Source organism: Tursiops truncatus, chromosome 6, assembly GCF_011762595.2.
Source record: "Tursiops truncatus isolate mTurTru1 chromosome 6, mTurTru1.mat.Y, whole genome shotgun sequence".
Taxonomy (NCBI): domain Eukaryota; kingdom Metazoa; phylum Chordata; class Mammalia; order Artiodactyla; family Delphinidae; genus Tursiops; species Tursiops truncatus.
This window is the reverse complement of record NC_047039.1, coordinates 32,896,944-32,913,927: the sequence shown is the minus strand read 5'-3', so window position 1 is coordinate 32,913,927 and position 16,984 is coordinate 32,896,944. Positions and strand designations below refer to the sequence as shown.

The window sequence follows — 16,984 nt, the reverse complement described above, 5'->3', positions numbered from 1 at the left end:
TAAACAACATGGTCTGCAATAAGCTTACCAAAAACTTTTTATGACTTTTATATGTAATATGTTAATAAAAACTTTGTCTACAAAAAAATCATTTACTTATATCCTGATCCCTGTAGACTAAAATTGATTCAGAAGAGCAACTGCATTTGAGAACTGAGAACATACCCTCACAATTCTAAATGTTGTATCGGTGAAGTTCCCTACACATTAATTCTGAAACTGATATATTGGCAATTCAGAGCTCTTCAAAAAAGTTCAGATGTGGACCCAAGTTCCCTATTGGTGCCGATTCCACATTCTACCTTGAGTGCTTCTGCCTCGGAAATCAGAGCTGCTGATTTCAAGCCTGGTTCATGTCTAGGCTCTGTTGCCTTCTTGCCAGTTGACTTTAGACTAGTCATTTAACATCCCTTAGCTCTCATTCTGCAGCTGTAAAACTTGTGGTTAGACTCGATTTCCAAAGACCCTTCGAGGTCTGTAAATCTGACTCTTACATGATCGATTCTTTTTTGTATTTTCATTAAATACTTTATCAAAAAAGGAATATATTCTTATGTGCAAAGAAAAATCCTAGACCTGGCTTGGAATTTGACCAAACAAAACAATGATGTAAAGATCTGGGCTGAATATAATTTTCGCATCGCACAGTCCTAACGCTGCAATGGATTTAACCCAACGGCGGGTCACGCTTCTCCCCAGCCACGCTGTCAGTGGTTTGGAATCTTGTAATTTGTCTTGCTTCATTCTGGGTTGTACTGTGGCCTCATGTTTGTTGGCAGCCTAATGACAACTTCATACTTCCTTCTTTTTCCCCTTTCTCCAATTTAAGATTATGGGACTGCGGCAAATGACATTGGGGACACCACGAACAGAAGTAATGAAATCCCTTCCACAGATGTTGCTGACAAAACCGGTCGGGAACATCTCTCGGTGAGTGGGATACTTAAGTGTTTCGTGGAATGGTTCTGAGCATTTTGGATGCTTGAATGTTGAAGGAATGGAGCTGCTTCAGTGCGAGTCTTTCAACAAAACATTTTTATTGTGCAGCTATAAATAGAGTGTTGAAGTGTGGAGAAACTAATGGAAGGGTTTAAGAGAGTGATAAAGGTACCATATAGCCTGTGACCTACTGCTGGTGATTCCTGTTTTAAATATCTGTCCTTTAAAAAATTATTGCTAGAAGAGCAAGAAACCAGCTTTCTCATTCAGGGACATGTAGAGTTCTTTCTGTCTCCACACCTGTCTCCTTAAATATTTTAATAAAAATTTCAGTGCCCACCAAATGTAAGGAATCCAGTAGGTTCTGGAAGGGACAGGCCGTGGGGGGATATAAACATACGAATGAAACACGTATCTGTCCCTTTGGAGCTTACACTTAAATTAAGTCAGAGACCTGAGACGTGAATATTAGCACCTAAATTACAAACAGAGGCTGAGCAAGGCAATGCGAGAGAGCGAAGGAGAGGGGCAGGCGCCCTGTTCCTTCCTGCTGGGAGAGCCAGAGGAGTCTTTGCGGGACAGGTGGCCTTTTCCATGGCCTGTGCGGAATGCCTGGGATTTGGACATAGCGGAAACGAACGGCAGGGCATTTTGGGTGTGTGAGCCTGAGCCTGCAGTCTGGAAGCATTCTTGCTTGGAAGGTAAGGCATATGAGGGAGGGTGGTCCGAGGCAGGGCCATGAGGTCTTGAACCACAGTGCCAGGTAGTTAGCTTTATGGCGCAGGGAGGAGCATTGAAGGGAGCGTGAGTGAGCAGCAGGGCTGCATCTCCCTAGGACTGTGTGGCAGGGCTGGTCTGTCAGCTGCTCAGGTCAAAACCCAGCAGATTCCTCCATTCTTTTCTTTTCCTCCCTGTCTTGTGCGCCCAGTCTAACATCCTGTGAGTTCTGCCTCCTTGTAAACCACCAACCCATCCATATCTCCCCACCTCCCCAGCCTCAGCCACAGGCTAACCCAGGGGCTGGCAAACTATGGCCCTCGGGCCAAGTCTGGCTTATGCCTGTTTGGGGGCAGTCTACAGGCTAAGAATAGTTTTTACATTTTTAAGTGGTTTGAAAAAAAATCAAAAGAAGCGTGACATTTTGTGACAAATGAAAATTTTATGAAATTCACATGTCAGTGTCCATAAATAAAGTTTTATTGGAACACAGTCATGCCTATTTACATATCATCTGTGGCTACTTTTGCGCTACAGGGGCATGTGGAGTAGTTGCAGCAAAGTCTGTATGGCCTGCAGTGCTGGAAATATTTATCATCTGGCCCTTTGCCGAGAAAGTTTGCCACAATTGCTTGTTCCTGGATGACTGCCACAGCCTCCTACCCTGTACCCCCTCCCACTCTTGTGATCTTCTGGCCATTCTCCATATAGCAGCCTGAGTGACTTTTTTAAATAAGTTTTTTATTTTATAAGTTTCATCTGTACTACCTTGTGATCCAACATCTGAATACACTAAAAAGTGATCAGCCCCAGAAGTCTAGTTGGTATCCGTCTCCATACAGTTGACCTCATTTACCCATTTTGCCCACCCCCAGCTCCCTTCCTTTCTGGTAACCACTAATCTGATCTCTGTATCTATGAGTCTGTTTCTATTTTGTTTTCTTTGTTTGCTTGTTTTTTTTTTTTTTTTTGATTCTACAAATGAGTGAAATCATATGGTATTTGTCTTTCTCTGTATGACTTATTTCAGTTAACATAATACCTTTAAGGTCCATCCATGTTGTCACAAATGGCAGGATTTCATTGCTTTTAATGGCTGAGTTATATTCCATTGTGTATATATACCACATCTTCTTTATCCATTTGTCTATTGATGAACACTTAGGTTGTTACCACATCTTGGCTATTGTAAATAGTGCTGCATTGAACATACAGGTGCATATATCCTTTTGAATTAGTGTTTTCGTGTTCTTGTATAAATAGCCAGAAGTGGAATAGCTGGGTCATGTGCTGGTTCTATTTTGAAGTTTTTCAGGAATCTCCATACTGTTTTACATAGTGACTGCACTAATTTACAGCCGCACCAACAGTGTATGAGGATTCCCTTTTCTCAGCATCCTTGACAACATTTGTTATTTCTTGCTTTTCAATAATAGCCATACAAACAGGTGTGAGGTGATATCTCACTGCAGTTCTGATTTGCATTTCCCTAATAATTAGTGATGTTGAACATCTTTTCATGTGCTTATTGGCCATCTGTATGTCTTTGGAAAAATGTCTATTCAGATCTCCTGTACATTTTTACAAACAAATTGGTTGTTTGTTTTTCTGTTGTTGAGTTGTATGAGTTCTTTATATATTTTGGATCTTAACCCCTTATCAGATATGTGACTTGCAAATATCTTCTTCCACTCAGGAGGTTGAATTTTTATTTTGATAATGGTTTCCTTCACTGTGCAGAGCTTTTTAGTTTGATGTAGTACCATTTGTTTATTTTTGCTTTTGTTTCCCTTGCCTTTGGATTCAGATCCACAAAAACATTAAAACTAATGTCAGTGAGGTTACTGCCTATGTTTTCCTGTAAGAATTTTATGGTTTCAGGTCTTACATTCAAATCTTTAATCCATTTTGAGTTAATTTTTGTGTGTGGCATGAGATAGTGGTCTAGTTTCATTCTTTTGCTTGTGGCTGTCCAGTTTTCCCTGCACCATTTATTGAAGAGACTATCCTTTTTCCATTGTATGTTCTTTGCTCCTTTGTTGTAAATTAATTGTCCATATACGTATGGGTTTATTTCTGGGTTCTCACTGCTGTTCTCTTGATCTGTGTGTCTGTTTTTGTGCCAGTACTATATTGTTTTGATTACTATAGTTTTGTAGTACAGTTTGAAATCAGGGAGTGAGATACCTCCAGCTTTGTTCTTCTTTCTCATGATAGTTTTGGCTATTCGGGTTCTTTAGTGGTACTATTCAAATTTTAGGATTATTTGTCCTAGGTCTATGAGATATGCCATTGGAATTTTGATAGGGATTACACTGAATCTGTAGGTTACTTTGGGTACTATGGACATTTTACAATATTAATTCTTCCAGTTCTTGAATATGGAATATCTTTCCACTTATTTGTGTCTTTTTCAATTTCTTTCGTCAGGGTCTTATAGTTTTCCGTGTGTTGGTCTTTCACTTTTGGTTAAATTTATTCCTAGTTATTTTATTCTTTTGGTGCAATTGTAAATGGGATTATTTTCTTAATTTCTCTTTCTGATAGATCATTATTAGTGTATAGAAATGCCATACATTTTATCATGTCATCTGAAAATCATGACAGTTTTTACTTCCTCCTTTCTGATTTGGATGCCTTGTATTTCTTTTTCTTGCCTAATTTCTATGACTAGGACTTCCAACCCTGTGTTGAATGAAAGTGGCAAGAGTGGGCATCCTTGTCTTGATCCTGATCTTAGATGAAAAGCTTTCTGCTTTTCACTACTGAGTATGATGTTAGCTGTGGGTTTGTCATATATGGCCTTTATTATGTTGAAGTATGTTCCCTCTGTACCCACTTTGTTGAGTTGTTATCATAAGTGGATGTTGAATTTTGTCAGGTGCTTTTTTCTTCATTTATTGAGATGATCATGTGATTGTTTACCCTTCATTTTGTTAATGTTCTGTATCACATTGATTGATTTGCAGATATTGAACCATCCTTGAATCCCTGGAATAAATTATATTTCATTGTGGTGTATGATCCTTTTAATGCATTATTGGATATGTTTTGCTAATATTCGTTGAGGATTTTTGCATCTGTGTTCATCAGGAATATTGGCTGGTAATTCTCTCTTTTTTTGTGGTGTCCTTGTCTGGTTTTGGTATCAGGAAAATGCTAGCTTTGTAGAATGTGTTTGGAAGGCTTCCTTCCTCTTCAATTTTCTGGAAGAATTTGAGAAGGATAGGTCTTAAATATTCTTGGAATGTTTTGTAGAATTTGCCATTGAAGCCCTTTTGTCCTGGGCTTTTGTTTGTTGAGAGAATTTTGATTGCTGTTTCAATTCCTTTACTAGTAATTTGTCTATTCAGATTTTCTTTTTCTTCATAATTCATTCTTGGAAAATTGTGTTTCTAGGAGTGTATCCATTTGTTCTAGGTTGTCCAATTTTTTGGCAAATAATTGTTTATGATAATCTCTTATGATCCTTTGTTTTTCTATGGTGTCATTGTTATTTCTCCTCTTTCATTTCTGATTTTATATATGAGTCCTCTCTCCTTTTTATTAGTCTAGCTAAAGTTCTATTGATTTTGTTTATTTTTTTAAAGAACCAGTTCTTAGTTTTATTGATCTTTTCTACTTTTCAGTCTTTATTTATTTCTGCTCTGATTTTTATTATTTCCTTCCTTGTACTAATAATGGGCTTCATTTGTTATTCCTTTTCTAGTTCCTTTAGGTGTAAAGTTAGACTGCTTATTTGGGATTTTTCTAGTGTCTTGAAGTTGGCCTGTATTGCTATGAACTTCCCTCTTGTAACCACTTTTGCTGCATTCCAAAGATTTTGGTATGTTGTATTTCTGTTTTTATTCGTTGCTATGTATTTTTTTTTAATTTCTCCTTTTATTTCTTCAAAGACCCATTGGTTGTTTAGTAGCATGTTGCTTAATCTTCACGTTTTTCCCATTTTTTTCTTGTGATTGATTTCCAGTTTCATACAATTGTCAGTGGAGAAGATGCTTGATATGATTTTAATCCTCTTGTATTTATTAAGACTTGTTTAGTGACCTAACATGTGATCTATCTTGGAGAATCTTCCATGTGCACTTGAGAAGAATGTATATCTACTGCTTTTGGGTGGAATGTTCTTTGTATGTCCAGTAAGGTCATCTGGTATGTGTCAAAGTCTGATGTTTCCTTATTAATTTTCTGTTTGGATAATCTATCCATTGGTGTAAGTGGGGTGTTAAAGTCCCCTACTATTATTGCATTACTCTCAATTTCTCCCTTTAAGTACATTAATATTTGCTCTATGTATCTTGGTGCTCCTGTGTTGGGTGCATATACATTTGTAAATGTTGTATCTTCTTGCTGGATTGACCCCTTTATCATTATGTAATGCCCTTTGTCTTTTATTACTGTGTTTGTTTTGTCTGTTATTCCAGCTTTCTTTTTTTTCCATTTGCCTGGAATATCTTTTTCAATCTCTTCATTTTCAGTCTTTGTGTATTCTTTCTTCTGAAGTGAGTATCTTAGAGGCAACATATAGATAGACCATGCTTTTTTATCTGTTCAGTTGCTCTTTTAATTGGTGAATTTAGTCCTTTTACATTTAAAGTAATTATTGACCAGTATGTATTGCTGTCATTTTGGTAGTTGTTTTATGGCTGTCTTTGTAGTTCCTTTCTGTTCTTTTCTTATTCTCTTTCTCTCTTACCTTGTGTTTTGGTGGTTTTCTTTAGTGTTATGTTTAGATTCCCTTATCATTTTTTTCCTGGATTTACTATAAGTTTTTCCCTTGTGGTTACTATGAGGTTCACATATAACATCCTATGTAAGTAGTAGCCTATTTTAAGTTGGTAGCAACTTAAATTTGAACACATTCCAAAGCTTTATCTTTTTTACTCCCCATTCCCCCATTTTATACTTGTGATGGCACAAGTGGAGGCTTTGTTCATCTAGTTTTCAGGTCCCTTTCTGAGGGAATTATTTCATATTTAGTTGAAAGATTTGCTGTGTCCATGGTAGGAGATGAGTTTAGGATCTTCTTACACCACCCTTGAGCCTTCTCCCTTGAGTGATCACTCTTTTATTATCATTCTCAGAGTCTTCCCAATGCATTGTAATAAAACTTTTGTTACAGAAACCAACTCCTCACGGTGGTTAACAGGGCCCTACATATCTTGACCTTGTCTGTCTCTCTGACTTCATCTCCATACTCTCTTCACTGTTTACCAACTATCTTTTTAAAATACTCTCTTGCATGTTCCAGGCTTACTCTTGTCTCACAGCCTTCACATTTGCCGTTCCCTCTAGAAGGTATGCACTTCCCAATAGTCATCACATAGCTTTAGCTAGAGTGACCAGCAGCAGCCATTACCCTGTTTCATTTTCTTCTGAGCAGTTATTATTGTGTGTAATTACCTTGATTATTTGTTTACATGTTCAATATCTTTTTCCCTTCCCTGATTCTTTAGTAAGATTCTTAGTATAGGCAACTCAGTGTTTTTCATGGCTGTATCCCTAGTCCTTAGAATAGTGCCTGGCACCTAGGAGGTGATTAGACTAATGATGAACACTATAGAATGGGTTGCAGAAGAGAGGGATTAGAAGTGGGGTGATGATGATTTAGGTGTCTGGTGCAATGATAAAGAGATGTGATGGATATTTAAAACAGGGCCATGCAGTGGGACCAGGAGGCTCATAAATAGATACAACTTAACTGCAACTCAAAATATGCACATCCAGTATTTGGAGACACACACCACACACACATTTCCACAGGTGACTATATGCATTGCATTGAAATAACAAGGAAAACTGTTGTGTTAAATCAACTGAAGAATGTTTTCTAATTCCTGCCTTACGCATTTATTTCAGTTTTTACTCTCATACCAAACCACTTAATGTTTCTTGGTTTGAGAACGTTGTTTGCATATGTAAGGAATCCAAGGAACATGTGTTAAGCCCACAGATGTGTATGTGTTCCAATTACTAAAAATTATATACCAACTTCAGTTTTCTCTTTTGAACCCAAATGATAAATTTAAGCCCCCAATTGGCATATCTTGATGTTTGAACTATCTATAGTAGTGTCATTGGAAGGCAAGATGAGTGAAAATAATCTTCATTGAAAGTCTGTATGTTTCGACTTCACCTGTGGCTCTTAGAAATCTCATGAGAGACACAAGGCAATGTCTTGTAGAATTTAAAGAAAACTTTTAAATTATGTGTGGATCAAATATTTGATACATAACAGTCCCTGATCACAGGAAAGATCATTAGATTAGAAAAAGAGTTTCAGAGTCAGGGAGCTGATACAAAATTCAAAGGTGTTTTCAGAGCATTTGCAAGACAGCCTTAAGCATTCACCTTTCTGGTCTAGCAGATGCTCCTCATGAACACTGCTGGATTTTCAGAGGAGAGCAGCTCTTTGTTCTGTGCTGAGAGGTAGCCTCAGATAAAAGCCAACTAACCAACCAACCAAACAAACAAACAAACTCACTCCTGCTTTTCTCCCATGTGAAGACCACCCCCACCCCAGCACACATGCACAGAGTACATGAAATTCTGTATTTATCAAATAACTTGTTTTTGAGGAAACGATTCTTCTCATTGTCACAGGAGTTTTTGTTTATTAAAGGATTCTTTACATTTAGAACTGCTTCAATAGGTTTAAATATTTGTTAGCAGATCATCAGCTGCTTTTCTGGAGAAGAACACCTTTCCATTTTCTAAGATGACTTACATATTCTTTAATGAAGTAGATCATGCAGGGCAGGTATTACTATCCCCACGTACAAGTGAGGAAACAGAGGCTGGGAGAAGTGAAGCACCTGTGAGGTCTCACAGCTGGTAAAGGCAAGGTATCCTGGGTTCATTAGGACATAGGTCTCTTGAATGCCAGTTGAGTACTTTCCAAAGTGGGTAAGACTGTGGTTCTGCAGAGTGATCCTGGGACTCAGGGCAAGTCCTCCAAATGTCTCTCTGTCCCAGGTTCCTTATCTATAAAATAGTGTTTGAACTCATTTATTAATGAATTCTTCTTTCATCTGTAGAATTTTGGAATTTAATAATAGGGTAGAGAAACTTATAGCTAAAATATTATGATCTCTTTCCCTTGCAAATGTTAGTTAGAACTAAAGATTGAGAAAGAAACATCCGAAATCATTAGGTAAGTTTGAGGGAAATGATCTTGGTTAGAACAAGTTGATTTATAACTAGCCTTTTAGGAATCACTACCACTCTATTTATATATAGGCCACAGAGACAGAGTTAAGTTTGTACTCAGACATCTGCAGAAGCGTTCTGTGGGACAGCCACTCACAGCTGAAGCACCAGAGGAGAGAATGATTACACCTTTGCTCCATCCTAGCCAACTGTTTGGCATGTGCTCTTTTCTGTGCTTCGTAGCTTATTTAATGCTGTCCCCATCTGACCCCATCTGAAGGTGCTGTGGAGGGATTAGCCATATGTTTTTATTATCCTGCCTTCGCTCTCAGCCACATGCTTTGGAGAGGCAATGTAGTGGGTAAATCACACATAAATCACAGGTTTTATACTTGAGCAGACTTTGATTCCAATCCCAAGTTTGAGAGGTATGATCTTGGGCTGCTTATTTATTTATTTATTTTATAAATCTCAGTTTTATCATCATCATCATAGCCAACATAATTAATTACTTATTATAGTAAGCACTATGTCAAGCCCATTATCTGCATTGACTAATTGAGGATTTATAACAACCTGCAAGGTAGTGTTATTATATTTTCTATTTTATACATGAGGTTTATGAGATGCTGAGAGGTTAAGTAATTTGGAAACCATGTAGTTAGTAAGTGGTAAATCTAAATTTCAAACTCAGGAACAATCCATATTCTTAATCTCCACTTGACACTGCCTCTCACTGTGGGCTGAGTATATCAGTCAGGATAAGCTATGCTGCAGTAACAAAACCCCTCAAATGTCAGTGGCTTAAAACAACGAACGTTTATTTATTGCTTCATTACACGTATTGGCTGGGAGCTCTATCAGCATCATCCTCATTCCAAGATGAGGCTGACAAGGCAGCCGCCTTTTGAAAAGTTAGCATTTATTATGGCACAGAGAAAGAGAGCACTACCCTTGCACTGTTAACGCTGCTATTATTGATGAATAATTTTTTTTGTGCGGGGCTCTCCTGGGCACTGCAGGATCTTTAGCAGCATCCCTGGCCTTGACCCACTAGATGCTAGTAGCACCTTTCTCCCAGTTGTGACAACTCCAAATTGCCAAATGTACCCTGGGTGCAACATTATCCTCGGTTGAGAACCACTGCTTTAGTCTAAGATCTTGCGGTAAGCAGTGAAATCCTCCTCCTGGCAGTGATACAAGTCTCAACTCATTGGCCAGAACTAGTCACCTGAACCCATCTCACCACAAGGAAGCCAGGAAGTGAATCCTACAAAGGGAAACACAGGGGAAAACAGAAATGTTTGGGAAACAGCACTAATGATTACCACAGATGGGGACAATAATAATATGTCATATGGACTGTTATGTGGATTAAATGAAACTTAGACATTTAAGTCAGTATGGACATCTAGGACAGTTTAGGCAAACTATATCCAAATCCAGCTGTCCATCTGTTGTGGTAAATAAAGTTTTATTGGAACACAGACATGCCCATTTGTTTGCATATTGTCTGTGGCTGTTTTCACACTACAGCAGGGGAGTTGTCTAGTTGCAACACAGACTGTAGGTCCCCAGAGCCTAAAATATTTAATATATGACCCTTTACAGGAAAAGTTTGCCAACTCCTGGTTTATAGAAACAAATTTATTTTGGAAGCAGGACTTTGGGGTAAACAGCCAAAATGGAAGATGATGCATAGTCCTGTGTCGATCTTTGTTTCTAAATTGTTAGTGTGTACTTAGCATTATGCACTTGTGCCCTGTGATCCCCAGCTTGGGGCTGTGACAGGATTCACAAAGATCTACATCTACTCTCTCTCCTTGTATGATTCACAACTTGCAGCTACACCTTTAAGTTAAAAAAACAACTTTGTATTGATCTTTCTCATACATACAGAAAAGTTCACATGTCATAAGTCTACAGCCTCATGAGCTTTCACAGGCTGTGCTCACCCACAAGTGCCTTCCTGCTCCCTTGCAGACCTACTCACTGCTCTAGGGCACCCTGACTTCTAAGAGCAACAGTAGTCAACTTAAAAAAAAAAAATTTATCATGGACAGTTTTCAAACATGTACAGTGGTAGAGAAAATCATGAATGAACCCCATTATATCTTTCAGCAGCTTCAAAAATTATTAGTATTTTGTCATTCATGTTTTATATACTCTCTCTCTCACTTCTCTCTCCAGATAGGTAGGTAGGTAGGTACATAGGTAGATAGATGGATGGGGAGAGATAAAATATCTATTATCTATACATTATATAATAATATAGGATGTATTAGTATATGTTAATCTGTATAATATCAATTGGGTCCCCATTTTTATAAGCTTTAACTTATCTTTTCTCATTTGTAGAGATAGGGATAATAATAGGACCTGCATAAATCTTCCTAGGGTTGTTAAAGATTAATTGATATCCATAAAGCTCTTAGAAAAGCAGGTAGTAAGTATTCAATAAATATTAACCATCTCCATCAAAATCAGCATCACCTGGATTTAAGAAACTAATTATCAAGACCATAACTGCCCTCCCTTCCTTTCTCTAGGTCTATGCTGTGGTGGTAATTGCATCTGTAGTAGGATTTTGTCTGCTGGTAATGCTGTTTCTGCTGAAGTTGGCAAGACACTCCAAGTTTGGCATGAAAGGTAAGAAGGGTTGTGTTTATTTTACTTCTTATGTGGAATCATTTTTGGCTTGTGACTAATGCTAATTACCACTAAAGAAGGAAGCAGCTAGATTTACGATGACTAGGGGTGAAGGCTGAAAAAATAGGAAGAAGGCTATGATACTACAAATCAAGACAGAGCAAAATCATGTTGATTATTCAGCACTACTCATTTTCCAATGAGGACAGTTATCCCAGAAGACACAGAACTGGTTTCTTGAGTTTCAAGTGCCTAATAATGATATAAAAAAATAGTACCCGAGTTTTACTTTTGTTTCAGAAAGGCAGGCCAGGCTGGGTGGCAGTAGCCTAGTTATGGACACATGTATTTTGTGTAGAAAGGTCCTTTCTGTTGTACATTTGACTTCTAGAATTTCCATGGTGTGCTTTTTGTGTTGCTGCTGCTTTTTCAGAGTCTCATTTTGAAATTTAAAGTGTTGGGAAGCAAAATAACAGCCTTTGGAGGTACATTGATGCTTTGTGAATGAGTGGCTTTTTATTTTAGTGGAAAAGTTCCTAGTGCTCGATTAAAAATTAGGGTCTCTGTTGCCTCTCAGTAGAACATTGGTCTCTTTTAGAGGATTGAAAATTCATTTTGGGGGACAGGGGAAACGTATTTAAATGTTCTTGTGATATAAGTAGCCAAGAGTTTCAGTGATTAAAAAGCATTTGCTCTGAAATTTAAGCGTATGTATTGACTCATATGTTATCGTTAAATTCTGCGTGGTCTCTTATGAATAGCCACTCGCTTGGGAAATCTGTGAGGAAGGTTTAGTGGTGTCTTTCTTAATTGTGTTGGGGAGACAGTCAGGTGGGCTTTCTTGATCTGTACGGTTCATTACAATTACCATTAATGTCACTTGCTTACTTGAAAGTGATCTTTAAGTAGCAGTAAATTGTCCAATGTACACTGGGCTCTGGGGTGAATCAGATCCATTTCTGATGCTTTTTCCTCTGCCTTTGTTGGTGCCCATGACCAAGATTCCCAAACCTGAAATGAATGAGGAGGAGCCGTGGTAAATTAAGCCTTAAAAAAACACCTAAACCTTCTCCTGACTCCCTGTTTGGCCTGTTGATCCTTGACATTTCTTTTGAAGGAGGGAAGACCTCTCATTCTCCAATTATGAATAAGGCTTGGGAGAGGGACTGTACTGCAGTGATTTTAATTAATCCTATGGTGGTGGTTTGCAAACTTGACTTTGCCTCAGAAACTCATGGAGAGCTTGTGAAAACACAGATTTCTGGGCTACCCTGAGAGTTTCTGATTTAATAGGTCTGCGGTGGGCCTGGAAATGGGCATTTCTGATGGTTTCCAAGGGATGCTGCTTTTTCCCAAGCATTCTCAGAGAATCACCTTTCTGTGGGATACACATGGGTTCCCAGGTCTCTTTCCAAGCATGACAAGATGTGGGAGAGGCATTTCAAACCAAACCCACCCGTGGCTTCAAAGACCTTTCTGGGTCCCCGTGTTCGGCTGGCGCCCAGGTCTGGCCTAGGCTTCTCCTCTCTATATGTAAGCCGCCTCCCATGGGATTTTGTTCTCTTCATCCTGATCAGATGCTTTCTTTCCTTAGAGGCACTTGGGGTGGATGTCCCCAAGCAGAGTGTTTACTGGACAGAGCCAGATTCTAGCTCTGTCACTTTCGTGTCTTGAGGGTTGACTTGGAAACTTTCATCTTGTGGGCTCTTCAGAGAAAGGGTATGTTCAGGTCCTACTGGGAGCTCAGAAAGGCTTTGGGAACCCTAGGAGCAATATTTGGGAGTCACTCCCCACCCCCACTTTGTGTTAAGAAAACAACAGAAGAATGATCTGTAAATGTGAACTCACTCTCTGTAGTGCAGTGCTGGAGGAGAATAAAAGGCAGACGTTTTGTTTCAGAGAAGATTGTATTTCATATAGTGACTCTGTCACTAAGGCTGACAAAGTATTTTATTTAGATAATTTGGGATGACCACTGATGAAGCACCTATATTTTCCGGGTATAACCTAAGGGTACCGTTAATGATTGGCAAGAAAGATTTTACTTAACATTGTCACAGATCCAGTAAATGACTTTCTTCAGACAGTAACTACTAGAGCATATGTTTTACTCCCTTATTTTTAGACATAAATAAAATTATTTTTAAAATTTTGTTGCAGAGACTCAGGTTCTTGTTTAGAATAGCTTTTTTCTCTATTTTTAGCTACACATCTAACTGTGCCATGGTTTGGACAAAATGGGCCTGAGTTGAGGTTCTTGTTTTATTGGTCAAATGCTGAGCTGTAATTTAGGGGACCTAGAAGAGAAGACGAGGCTCATGCAATGAAACTGCCTAAAAAGTGGTGTTTAACAATTAATGTAAGTTAAAAGTACCTCTTGTATAGCATAGGGGACTATATTCAGTATCCTGTAATAACCTATAATGGAAAAGAATCTGAAAAAGATATATATATATATATATATATATATATATCACACACATATATACATATATAGATGTAAAACTGAATCACTTTGCTGTACACTTGAAACATCAACTATTCTTCAATCAACTATACTTCAATCAGCAAATTAATGTAACTTAATGTACTTTAAATGCTATTAGAGCTGTTGAAAAAACATACATTTTTAAAAGGGGAGAATGTGTAAAAACACTATTATACTTCCTGAAATAACCAGAAAACATGTCACTTGTGATTTCTGAGTAACAACGGTATGAAATGTGCATATCCTTGGCCAGAACCAGTGCCTTGGTTCTGTGTAGAGGCCAATGGCTGACGTGCAAATGAGCTATTCCAAATGTAATTCTTGCCCTCCTAAGCACCTTTGGGGAGATTCTACCGCCATGCGTATTCCCTTGTGCTGGGGACAGATTGAGACTGAAGGACGGCAGCCAGCCCACTCATAGGTGTTTCCAGCTTTTTGCATCCCCAGCATTGCGCACTTCAGCCTCCACTGTTTCAATCCATGGTAGCAGCGTTGGGATTATAGATTACGGTTTAATACTATTGATTCAACTGATTCCCAGGGTAACACAAACCAGAAATCTCTTAAAATCACACTGCAGCTGCATGCAGGGCAACTCAAGATTTATGGATCAACCCTAGAATCCAAACATCATTGGTGGCATTGCTTTCCATGGGAAGGTGATCCCTAAATTCCAAATCAGGGAGTTAAACCTAGATCTTAGAATACAGCAGTGAGCTGTGCTGTGTTCTTTGGAGATGGGTCTATGTGACTGTAAGCTTCATAGGATTTTTTTCATCTGTTCTGTCAGTTCACTATAACCAAATCCTGATGGTGCAATCTAGAACATAGAGGCCAGACTGTGAACTCCAGAGTTCATATTGGTCTTGTTCATCATTACTAACCCAGTGCCAAGGCCAAAGTTGGCAGTTGATAAATATTAATTGATGGAATGAATGATCACAGAGAGTTTTCAACTCCATCCACTTTAGGTTGTTAATTGGAAAACAGTTAATGTTTGGAGGGCAGCTTGTATATGAATGGTTAAAGAGAGATATTGGAGCTTTTCTAAGCTTCTAAACTTAAAAGAAATTATTCCAGATAAGTAATGGTCATAGACAGGAGGTCATTTTGTCCAGGTTTTGTCTTAGGATGTGTGGGTTTTCACACACTGTTTTAAACTGTTATTGTTGTTGAAGTTTGGAGGATTCATTTTGACTTTCCATTTTGCACGTGAGCCTCTTCAATTTCTGCCTCTCCCTCCAAATGTGTGGCCTCGTAATATGTGTCTTTGTCCAGCTTTGAGGCTGGCAGAAGTGCCAGATGGTGGCTCTCATCTTGGTGTTAACCTAGAAATTATGTTTCATTATCGTTTGATATGTTTTAAGCCTCTTGTTGCGAGTGTCCAATAGACTACCAGCCCTGTTTCAATAAAGATGTCAAGAGGTAGAATTTATCCTATTCCATTTCTCCATGCTCATTTCTGTGCCTTAACACCATCCTTTTGGCTTTTGGTTGAATATCTAGTTATCATAATTGCAGAGTCCTGAATAAAGCTCCTCTGTTAGCGTTTGGCCATCTGTATAGGGATTATTCATATGCGTGTTTAGTATGGGTGCATGAACTGTATAGCACATCTATCTAAATCTATGCCTGTATCGATACCCTGTAGGTAAATGTATAATTTTATCCCTTTTCTTTGAAGAATGCCTGTGATTTATTTTAATTTTCACTGAAGTAGGGCTCAAGGACCTTTCCAGAGCAGCTCTATTGCCAAAGGAACAGGCAATCAAGCCTTTGAATGCTCTCATTTTTGTTGTAACCAAGTCTTATGTTTAGTTCTCACATTGCTTCCTGGCTCCCTTTCTTCGTTGAAAATGTAGAAGTGCACATAAAGAGGAAATGGAAGCATCTAGGGGCACAGGGGCTGCCAAGTCTTCTGAAAGTGATCCACATTGGGAGCCCCGCCTGATGGCATTGATAATGAACAGGGTTGGAAAAAAAAAATAAGGGAATCAAAAGGGCGGAGGGGGATTGGCAGTCATCACACTGGTGAAGAATAGCTGTGACCATCAGCTTTCTGTTACTTGCGTTTCCTGATGGAAGTCCACATACGATATTTATTCTCTAAGTACCGATGCATCCTTTGTCCTTCTGGAGTAAATATAAAAGTGACCTGAAGAGGTCCCGCAGGAGGAACTGGAATAGGAAGCCTTTTCCCTTATTCAGGTTTGATGGCCTGCAGATTTCCTCTGCAGCCTCCTGTCCTTGACATAAACCGCTCATATGTCTTCATTCCTGCTAATTGAGCAGTAGGCATCTCCAACTCATAATTGACCAAAAAACTACACTGCCTGAGAACACAGAGCCAGGTTTTAACTCCAGATTCAATGTCCCCAGTTTAAGTTTCTCCTCTTATATAAATGATCTTCTAAATGTCTTTCAACAGCAACCAAAAATTTGGTTCTTTAAAAATAGTCATAAACATAGTGGGACCAAAGCTAAAGAGGTTGAAGGTTAAAGCCTTTTATGTGAGCTGAAAATAATTCTGGAAAATTTAGGAGTTTGACTTTAGCAGATATTTGGATCAACTTTTAAAAGAGGGAAAAATGTGACTGAAAGCCAGAAACACAGTTATAGAAACTTCTGTAAGGACAGACTGTTTTCCGTATGATCCTTCCCCCCCAACCATTTTTTTAAAAAGACAAATAACATTTAAGTATTATAACAGTAACACATGAATGCGTTCTCATTTTTCAAAATTTCAAGCACTTTAGAAATACATAGAGCTAAAAGGGAAAGTTCCCCTTCATCTTCCTTTCCCACTACCATTTCCACTCCTAGGGGTAACCTTCTTTAACCATCCCCAGTGCATATATTGTGTCAATAATAAGATATATAGCTCCATTCATTATGTAGATAATCAAATATATTCATTTTTGTTTGCATAAAGACATTATAATACCAATCTTGTTCTGCATCTTTTTAAAGGTAACTGTTTGCCTTGTAAATCTTTCTGAATCAATTCTTTTCTGAATTCTATTCCATAGTATTTCTGAGTAC

General features: G+C 38.4%; 1 protein-coding gene across 8 annotated transcripts in view; it reads left to right on the top strand.

Annotated features, from left to right (window-relative positions):
* NTRK2 (neurotrophic receptor tyrosine kinase 2) overlaps positions 1–16,984 on the top strand; it is a 385,135-nt gene that overhangs the window by 88,116 nt on the left and 280,035 nt on the right. For all 8 annotated transcript variants that reach the window (XM_073806010.1, XM_073806011.1, XM_033857885.2 and 5 more), the window contains 2 exons: positions 830–930; positions 11,355–11,454. In XM_073806010.1, coding sequence (XP_073662111.1) covers positions 830–930; positions 11,355–11,454 — 201 coding nt within the window. The remainder of the gene's footprint in view (positions 1–829; positions 931–11,354; positions 11,455–16,984) is intronic.